Here is a 10,073-nt window from a genome sequence, read left to right on the forward strand (position 1 = left end):
GCTGCTCTAGAAAGAGTGCAAAGAAGAGCAACCAGAATTATCCCGGGTTTAAAAGGCATGTCGTATGCAGACAGGCTGAAAGAATTGAATCTGTTCAGTCTTGAACAAACGCGGTGATCTGATTCAAGCATTCAAAATCCTAAAAGGTATTGACAATGTCGACCCAGGGGACCTGAAAAAAGAAACAAGGACCAGGGGTCACAAATGGAGATTAGATAAAGGGGCATTCAGAACAGAAAATAGGAGGCACTTTTTTACACAGAGAACCGTGAGGGTCTGGAACCAACTCCCCAGTAATGTTGTTGAAGCTGACACCCTGGGATCCTTCAAGAAGCTGCTTGATGAGATTCTGGGATCAATAAGCTACTAACAACCAAACGAGCAAGATGGGCTGAATGGGGCCTCCTCTCGTTTGGAAACTTTCTTATGTTCTTAATACTTGTACTGTGATTCTTGAAATGTATTTTTTGTTTACGACTGTAAGTCGCCCTGGATAAGGGCGTCTGCTAAGAAATAAATAATAATAATAATAATAATAATATTATAAGAAAAAAAAAACACCCACCAATATCTCGTGTAACGTTAAGGGTTATTTTAATAAGATCTGTTGAACTTTTTACATATTTAAACAGGGTTTTTTCAAAACAAAAGTTGTAATTCACCCTCGCTCCCCTCTTGACAATATTTCTGGAAAAGAAATTAAAAAAAAAATTAAAAATTGGAAGCCGCTCGGAGAATATAAAATAAATTACACTTTTTTTTTTTTTTAAGTTATGAAGAATTTCTACACAGTCGATGTCTCTATTGAATAAAGCAGAGGGAATATGAAGCCACGTTTTTAGGAGCTGCGGTTTTGAAATCTGGTTCCAGGAGACCCCCCCCCCCCCCCGTCCCGGCAGGGGACCTAGTTTGAGGTTTTGTATCAAACCCCGAGTCTCCCTGCCTGGGGTGCGCCGCGGGGTGGCCCCAAAACCCAGTCTCTTGAACCCCAGTCCCAAGCCATGAGGGTTCCCTCATTTTTAGGGGAGGAGGGTTGATAAAGCCTATATATATTTTTTTAATTATTATTATTTATTATCTTTATTTAAAAATAATAATAATAATAAAGAAATCTTCTCCAGAACGTCCAGTCAAAATTAATCTTCATGTGTTTCTATGTTTCCTTCTTCTGCTTTTCAAAAAAGCAACATAACAGTCAAAAAGACGGTTGGTTTTTCTCCGACAGTCAAATGAAAAAAGGGAGGTGTGGGGGTGTGGATGGGGTGTAGATTTGGGAGGGGCAGTCGAATCGCCTTATTTTTTAGTGGTGGTGATGTTTTTAAAAATAAATTCAAAATCAAACCTTAAAAAATTCCCTCCCTTGTCTGCCCCCCCTCCCTCCCTCCCTCAGCGGCTCCTTCATGACCCCCCCCTGCCACCCCCCCTCAAGGCAGGAGGTGCTGCCCCGAATTCTCAATCAGGACCTCCGTAGCAGCCCCCAGGGCCTCTGCGTCCACAATCAGCCCGGCGCTGGAGCCCAAAATCCGGGCGTCCGACCTCAACGCTTGGGGGTCCATAACCAGCCTCTCCACTCCCAGCTGGCTGGCGTTGGGGGGCCCCATCTCCTCCGCGCAGATCACCAGGGGGTCGCAGGACAGCAGGAGCCCCTCGGGGCCCGGCACCACCCCGCCCCCCTCCTCCTCCTCCCCCCCGGGGGCCCCCGTGCTGGTGATGAGGGCCCCTGCGTTGGCGGCCAGGGCCTCGGCGATCAGGATCTCGGGGTGACTCTTGGCTTTGTGCGCCACCACGCTGTCCTTCTTCTCGAAGCGTTTGCCGCAGATGCTGCAGGAGAACTGGTAGGAGGCATCGGCATCGTGTTTCTTCATGTGCCAGTTCAGAGAGGCCTTCTGTCTGCACGTGAAGCCGCAGATCTCACACCTGAGAGAGAGAGAGAGGGGGGAGAGAGGGGGAGAGAGAGAGAGGGGGGAGAGGGGGGGAAGGGAGAGAGAGAGAGAGAGAGAGAGAGAGAGGGGGCGAGGGGAGGGCGAGGAGGGGAGGGAAGAGAGAGAGGGGGAGAGAGGAGGAGGGAGGGAGGAGAGGGGGAGAAGAGAGAGAGAGGGGGAGGGGGGAGAGAGAGAGGGGAGGGGGGAAAAGAGAGAGAGAGAGAGAGAGAGAGGGAGAGAGGAAAGGAGAGAGAGAAGAGGGGGGAGAGAGAGAGAGAGAGAGAGAGAGAGAGAGAGAGAGAGAGAGAGAGAGAGATACAGACTGAGATTTCTACTGTGCAGGTCAGAGTGGGGAGAGTAATATTCATCACCATCACCATCATCATAGCAGCATTAAATATAATGGGGAGGAGAGAGACACAGAGGGATTGATGAGAATAATAATAATAATAATAAACAACACTAAGGCTAATGGTTAGGGTTAGGGATAGAAGCCTGTCTCAGAGCTCTGTTGAGGGTCAGTGTTAGGGATAGGGATAGAAGCCTGTCTCAGAGCTCTGTTGAGGGTCAGTGTTAGGGATAGGGATAGAAGCCTGTCTCAGAGCTCTGTTGAGGGTCAGTGTTAGGGTTAGGGATAGAAGCCTGTCTCAGAGCTCTGTTGAGGGTCAGTGTTAGGGATAGGGATAGAAGCCTGTCTCAGAGCTCTGTTGAGGGTCAGGGTTAGGGATAGGGATAGAAGCCTGTCTCAGAGCTCTGTTGAGGGTCAGTGTTAGGGATAGGGACAGAAGCCTGTCTCAGAGCTCTGTTGAGGGTCAGTGTTAGGGATAGGGATAGAAGCCTGTCTCAGAGCTCTGTTGAGGGTCAGTGTTAGGGATAGGGATAGAAGCCTGTCTCAGAGCTCTGTTGAGGGTCAGGGATAGGGATAGGGATAGAAGCCTGTCTCAGAGCTCTGTTGAGGGTCAGGGTTAGGGATAGGGATAGAAGCCTGTCTCAGAGCTCTGTTGAGGGTCAGTGTTAGGGTTAGGGATAGAAGCCTGTCTCAGAGCTCTGTTGAGGGTCAGTGTTAGGGATAGGGATAGAAGCCTGTCTCAGAGCTCTGTTGAGGGTCAGTGTTAGGGTTAGGGATAGAAGCCTGTCTCAGAGCTCTGTTGAGGGTCAGGGTTAGGGATAGGGATAGAAGCCTGTCTCAGAGCTCTGTTGAGGGTCAGTGTTAGGGATAGGGATAGAAGGCTGTCTCAGAGCTCTGTTGAGGGTCAGGGTTAGGGATAGGGATAGAAGCCTGTCTCAGAGCTCTGTTGAGGGTCAGTGTTAGGGTTAGGGATAGAAGCCTGTCTCAGAGCTCTGTTGAGGGTCAGTGTTAGGGATAGGGATAGAAGCCTGTCTCAGAGCTCTGTTGAGGGTCAGTGTTAGGGTTAGGGATAGAAGCCTGTCTCAGAGCTCTGTTGAGGGTCAGTGTTAGGGATAGGGATAGAAGCCTGTCTCAGAGCTCTGTTGAGGGTCAGTGTTAGGGATAGGGATAGAAGCCTGTCTCAGAGCTCTGTTGAGGGTCAGTGTTAGGGTTAGGGATAGAAGCCTGTCTCAGAGCTCTGTTGAGGGTCAGTGTTAGGGATAGGGATAGAAGCCTGTCTCAGAGCTCTGTTGAGGGTCAGTGTTAGGGTTAGGGATAGAAGCCTGTCTCAGAGCTCTGTTGAGGGTCAGTGTTAGGGTTAGGGATAGAAGCCTGTCTCAGAGCTCTGTTGAGGGTCAGTGTTAGGGATAGGGATAGAAGCCTGTCTCAGAGCTCTGTTGAGGGTCAGTGTTAGGGATAGGGATAGAAGCCTGTCTCAGAGCTCTGTTGAGGGTCAGTGTTAGGGATAGAAGCCTGTCTCAGAGCTCTGTTGAGGGTCAGTGTTAGGGTTAGGGATAGAAGCCTGTCTCAGAGCTCTGTTGAGGGTCAGTGTTAGGGATAGGGATAGAAGCCTGTCTCAGAGCTCTGTTGAGGGTCAGTGTTAGGGATAGGGATAGAAGCCTGTCTCAGAGCTCTGTTGAGGGTCAGTGTTAGGGTTAGGGATAGAAGCCTGTCTCAGAGCTCTGTTGAGGGTCAGTGTTAGGGATAGGGATAGAAGCCTGTCTCAGAGCTCTGTTGAGGGTCAGTGATAGGGTTAGGGATAGAAGCCTGTCTCAGAGCTCTGTTGAGGGTCAGGGTTAGGGATAGGGATAGAAGCCTGTCTCAGAGCTCTGTTGAGGGTCAGTGATAGGGTTAGGGATAGAAGGCTGTCTCAGAGCTCTGTTGAGGGTCAGTGTTAGGGATAGGGATAGAAGCCTGTCTCAGAGCTCTGTTGAGGGTCAGTGTTAGGGATAGGGATAGAAGCCTGTCTCAGAGCTCTGTTGAGGGTCAGTGTTAGGGATAGGGATAGAAGCCTGTCTCAGAGCTCTGTTGAGGGTCAGTGTTAGGGATAGGGATAGAAGCCTGTCTCAGAGCTCTGTTGAGGGTCAGTGTTAGGGATAGGGATAGAAGGCTGTCTCAGAGCTCTGTTGAGGGTCAGTGTTAGGGATAGGGATAGAAGCCTGTCTCAGAGCTCTGTTGAGGGTCAGTGTTAGGGATAGGGATAGAAGCCTGTCTCAGAGCTCTGTTGAGGGTCAGTGTTAGGGATAGGGACAGAAGGCTGTCTCAGAGCTCTGTTGAGGGTCAGTGTTAGGGATAGGGATAGAAGCCTGTCTCAGAGCTCTGTTGAGGGTCAGTGTTAGGGATAGGGATAGAAGCCTGTCTCAGAGCTCTGTTGAGGGTCAGTGTTAGGGATAGGGATAGAAGCCTGTCTCAGAGCTCTGTTGAGGGTCAGGGTTAGGGATAGAAGCCTGTCTCAGAGCTCTGTTGAGGGTCAGTGTTAGGGTTAGGGATAGAAGCCTGTCTCAGAGCTCTGTTGAGGGTCAGTGTTAGGGATAGGGATAGAAGCCTGTCTCAGAGCTCTGTTGAGGGTCAGTGTTAGGGATAGGGATAGAAGCCTGTCTCAGAGCTCTGTTGAGGGTCAGTGTTAGGGATAGGGATAGAAGCCTGTCTCAGAGCTCTGTTGAGGGTCAGTGTTAGGGATAGGGATAGAAGCCTGTCTCAGAGCTCTGTTGAGGGTCAGTGTTAGGGATAGGGATAGAAGGCTGTCTCAGAGCTCTGTTTAGGGTCAGTGTTAGGGATAGAAGCCTGTCTCAGAGCTCTGTTGAGGGTCAGTGTTAGGGATAGGGATAGAAGCCTGTCTCAGAGCTCTGTTGAGGGTCAGTGTTAGGGATAGGGATAGAAGCCTGTCTCAGAGCTCTGTTGAGGGTCAGTGTTAGGGATAGGGATAGAAGGCTGTCTCAGAGCTCTGTTGAGGGTCAGGGATAGGGATAGGGATAGAAGGCTGTCTCAGAGCTCTGTTGAGGGTCAGGTTGAGGGTCAGGGCTCAGGGTTTGAGGTACTGCAGCTGCACTCACTGTAGTGGCTTCTCTCCTGTGTGAATCATTCTGTGCACGGCCAGGTTGTGGGAGCTCTTGAAAGCCCGGGCGCAGTATTCACAGATATAGTCTCGCTGATCTACAATCAAACAACAACGAGGAGCACCAACATTATTAACCCACGAAGCGCCAACGACCATCTAAGAGCACTGCTAACTGGCATCATCTCCGTTACATTAACCCCCTCATTCACAACATCGTTAGGATAACTGGGTCTGGCTTCGTTAACCACCCGACTAAACAAAAAGATCTAAATTATGTTCATATATTATTATTATGTATTTATTTCTTAGCAGACGCCCTTATCCAGCTGTTATAAAATATCACATTACAGAATATCACATTACAGATCAGAGCAGTTATAAAACACATTCAAGTCTGTAGTGAATTTAGAAGCGAATTCAGCCAAGAAGTACAGTAAATAATGCCGTCTTTGAGAGCGATTTCGATTAAGAGCAGTTAGACTTACAGTTAAAAAGATTTGCTTATAAGAGTGAAATCCATTAAGAGCAAGCTGCGAGTCCGACAAACGGAGAGGAACGATTTCGCAAAAGAACGTGAACACGGTTTCCTTTAAGAGTAAAATCACGGCACAGAATTACACTTTGCTGTAGTCTGCTAATTCTACAGGGTGATGCGATGCTTTTGCCTGCTGCTGTGGGCTGATCCCAGTATTCACTGGCTTGGGAAGGCGCTGATCCCAGTATTCCCTGTCTTGGGAAGGTGCTGTGGGCTGATCCCAGTATTCCCTGGCTTGGGACGGCGCTGTGGGCTGATCCCAGTATTCCCTGGCTTGGGAAGGCGCTGTGGGCTGATCCCAGTATTCCCTGTCTTGGGAAGGCGCTGTGGGCTGATCCCAGTATTCCCTGGCTTGGGAAGGCGCTGTGGGCTGACCCCAGTATTCCTTGGCTTGGGAAGGCGCTGTGGGCTGATCCCAGTATTCCCTGGCTTGGGACGGCGCTGTGGGCTGATCCCAGTATTCCCTGGCTTGGGAAGGCGCTGTGGGCTGATCCCAGTATTCCCTGGCTTGGGAAGGCGCTGTGGTTTTTTTCCAGGTGTCCCGGCGTTACCTGTGTGGTGCTTGGCGTGTCTCAGGAGTTGTTTCTGGAGTCTGAAAAGCCGGCCGCAGGACGGGTGGGGACACACATACTTCTTCTTCAGCAAGTGCTGGTACTTGATGTGATGCTGGAACATGAAAAAACACAAAAAACAAGACGAGCTTTATTTATTTTCTATATTCTTTTCTTTAAAAAAAAAAAAATCTAGATTTTATTTTCTCCATTTTTATTATTATTATTATTATTATTATTATTATTATTATTATTATTATTATTATTTATTTCTGAGCAGACGCCCTTATCCAGGGCAACTTACAATTGTTACAAGATATCACATTATTTTTTGGTGTAGTGGTCAGGGCTCTGGACTCTTGACCGGAGGGTCGTGGGTTCAATCCCAGGTGGGGGACACTGCTGCTGTACCCTTGAGCAAGGTACTTTACCTAGATTGCTCCAGTAAAAACCCATCTGTATAAATGGGTAATTGTATGTATAAATAATGTGATATCTTGTAACAATTGTAAGTCGCCCTGGATAAGGGCGTCTGCTAAGAAATTATTATTAATAATAATAATAATAATAATAATAATAATAATAATCTAATCTAGGTAAAGTACCTTGCTCAAGGGTACAGCAGCAGTGTCCCCCACCTGGGATTGAACCCACGACCCTCCGGTCAAGAGTCCAGAGCCCTAACCGCTACTCCACACTGCTGCCCTATATATACAGACATGCTCAAATTTGTTGGTACCCTTACAGCTCATTGAAATAATGCTTCATTCCTCCTGAAAAGTGATGAAATTAAAAGCTATTTTATCATGTATACTTGCATGCCTTTGGTATGTCATAGAATAAAGCAAAGAAGCTGTGAAAAGAGATGAATTATTGCTTATTCTACAAAGATATTCTAAAATGGCCTGGACACATTTGTTGGTACCCCTTAGAAAAGATAATAAATAATTGGATTATAGTGATATTTCAAACTAATTAGTTTCTTTAATTAGAATCACACATGTCTCCAATCTTGTAATCAGTCATTCAGCCTATTTAAATGGAGAAAAGTAGTCACTGTGCTGTTTGGTATCATTGTGTGCACCACACTGAACATGGACCAGAGAAAGCAAAGGAGAGAGTTGTCTGAAGAGATCAGAAAGAAAATAATAGACAAGCATGGTAAAGGTAAAGGCTACAAGACCATCTCCAAGCAGCTTGATGTTCCTGTGACAACAGTTGCAAATATTATTAAGAAGTTTAAGGTCCATGGAACTGTAGCCAACCTCCCTGGGCGCGGCCGCAAGAGGAAAATCGACCCCAGATTGAACAGAAGGATAGTGCGAATGGTAGAAAAAGAACCAAGGATAACTGCCAAAGAGATACAAGCTGAACTCCAAGGTGAAGGTACGTCAATTTCTGATCGCACCATCCGTCACTTTTTGAGCGAAAGTGGGCTCCATGGAAGAAGACCCAGGAGGACTCCACTTTTGAAAGAAAAACATAAAAAAGCCAGACTGGAATTTGCTAAAATGCATATTGACAAGCCGCAATCCTTCTGGGAGAATGTCCTTTGGACAGATGAGTCAAAACTGGAGCTTTTTGGCAAGTCACATCAGCTCTATGTTCACTGATGAAAAAATGAAGCTTTCAAAGAAAAGAACACCATACCTACAGTGAAACATGGAGGAGGCTCGGTTATGTTTTGGGGCTGCTTTGCTGCGCCTGGCACAGGGTGCCTTGAATCTGTGCAGGGCACAATGAAATCTCAAGACTATCAAGGCATTCTGGAGCGAAACGTACTGCCCAGTGTCAGAAAGCTCTGTCTCAGTCGCAGGTCATGGGTCCTCCAACAGGATAATGACCCAAAACACACAGCTAAAAGCACCCAAGAATGGATAAGAACAAAACATTGGACTATTCTGAAGTGGCCTTCTATGAGTGCTGATCTGAATCCTATCGAACATCTATGGAAAGAGCTGAAACTTGCAGTCTGGAGAAGGCACCCATCAAACCTGAGACAGCTGGAGCAGTTTGCTCAGGAAGAGTGGGCCAAACTACCTGTTAACAGGTGCAGAAGTCGCAGTGATTGCCTCTAAAGGTTGTGCAACAAAATATTAGGTTAGCGGTCCCATCATTTTTGTCCATGCCATTTTCATTTGTTTTCTTATTTACAATATTATGTTGAATAAAAAATCAAAAGCAAAGTCTGATTTCTATTAAATATGGAATAAACAATGGTGGATGCCAATTACTTTTGTCAGTTTCAAGTTGTTTCAGAGAAAATTGTGCATTCTTCGTTTTTTGTGGAGGGGTACCAACAAATTTGAGCACGTCTGTATATACATTTTTTCGTTTTTTAAAATTTAGACAATGAAATTTGCAATCATTTATTTTCTCATTTGAAAAGATATAAATAAATACATAAATATAGACAATGAAATCTGCAGTCATTTTTTTCACCCCATTTAAAAGATATAAATAAATACATAGATGTAGAAAATTAAATCAGCCATCCACCCCCACCCCCCCCCCCCCCAAAAAAAATTGCAACAACGTTTTAGAGCAAAATCACAAAAAATGTCACATGATTATGCAAACCTCCCCCATTTAAAGTATTCAGTGCAACAGCCCACATTCTTCGCAGGTCTGTTTGATCTGGGTCGTACCACTTACCTGAAGGTAACGGGGGTGTGCCAGCACTGTCCCACACCCCTCCATCTCACAACGCACATACTGGATAGGCGGCTTCTTCCTGTCAGGTGACAGGAAGCAGAACTCAGCACAGGAAATGGATAAAGCGGGAACTGCCCCTCCAGGACCGCGATTGGACAATCCTGCTCTAAAATCATAGAATCTCACCTGCGTTTCGGGAGTCGAGGGCTCTTGTCGTCTTTCCTTCTCCTGCCTCTCCTGGGAAAAAAAAACCCGGACAGTCAAACAGCAGGACTGATATGGAGGAGAGAAGCTGCACGCGAGACGAGGTTTTAAGAAAAAGAAAAAAAAACGTTTTTTTTTTTTTTTTTTTTAAATTAAAAATCGCTGCCAGTCTCGTGTCTCTGCAAATAAATCAAGTGGTAAAAAAAAAACGACACGTTTTCGTAAAAGTGACAGCGTTACCTTTTTAACGTCAGTGAACGCTTCAGGTAAACTATAAAATGGGGTGCTGTACAATGTGCTATCGATCTCGCTATCGATCTCTCTCTCTCTCTCAGCAGGACCTGCAGAACTCTTGAACAGAAAGCCCTCTATTCTCCCCCCCCCCTTCCTCTCCCTCTCTCCCTGGGCGGTTCCCCCCTGCCCCCCCCTCTTTCACTTCCTGGGCGGTTTCCCCCTCCCCTCTCTCTCACTTCCTGGGCGGTTCCCCCCTGCCCCCCCCCTCTCTCTCACTTCCTGGGCGGTTTCCCCCTCTCCTCTCTCTCCCTCTCTCTCTCTCTCTCTCTCACTTCCTGGGCGGTTTCCCCCTCCCTCTCTCTCTCACTTCCTGGGTGATTCCCCCCTCTCCCTCTCCCTCTCTCTCTCTCTCTCTCCCTCTCTCTCCCTCTCTCTCCCCCCCTCTCACTTCCTGGGCGGTTTCCCCCTCCCTCTCTCTCACTTCCTGGGCGGTTTCCCCCTCCCCTCTCTCTCACTTCCTGGGCGG

General features: G+C 47.3%; 1 protein-coding gene across 1 annotated transcript in view; it reads right to left on the reverse strand.

Moving 5' to 3' along the window:
* Positions 1–577: 577 nt before the first annotated feature.
* LOC117409981 (E3 ubiquitin-protein ligase ZFP91-like) overlaps positions 578–10,073 on the reverse strand; it is a gene marked incomplete in the record, with an annotated part of 13,919 nt that continues 4,423 nt past the window's right edge. Inside the window, 5 exon segments of the mRNA XM_059021866.1 lie at positions 578–1,917; positions 5,364–5,463; positions 6,455–6,569; positions 9,110–9,188; positions 9,296–9,346. Of these exon segments, the coding sequence (XP_058877849.1) occupies positions 1,425–1,917; positions 5,364–5,463; positions 6,455–6,569; positions 9,110–9,188; positions 9,296–9,346 (838 nt within the window).

This window comes from Acipenser ruthenus, unplaced genomic scaffold (assembly GCF_902713425.1).
Source record: "Acipenser ruthenus unplaced genomic scaffold, fAciRut3.2 maternal haplotype, whole genome shotgun sequence".
Taxonomy (NCBI): domain Eukaryota; kingdom Metazoa; phylum Chordata; class Actinopteri; order Acipenseriformes; family Acipenseridae; genus Acipenser; species Acipenser ruthenus.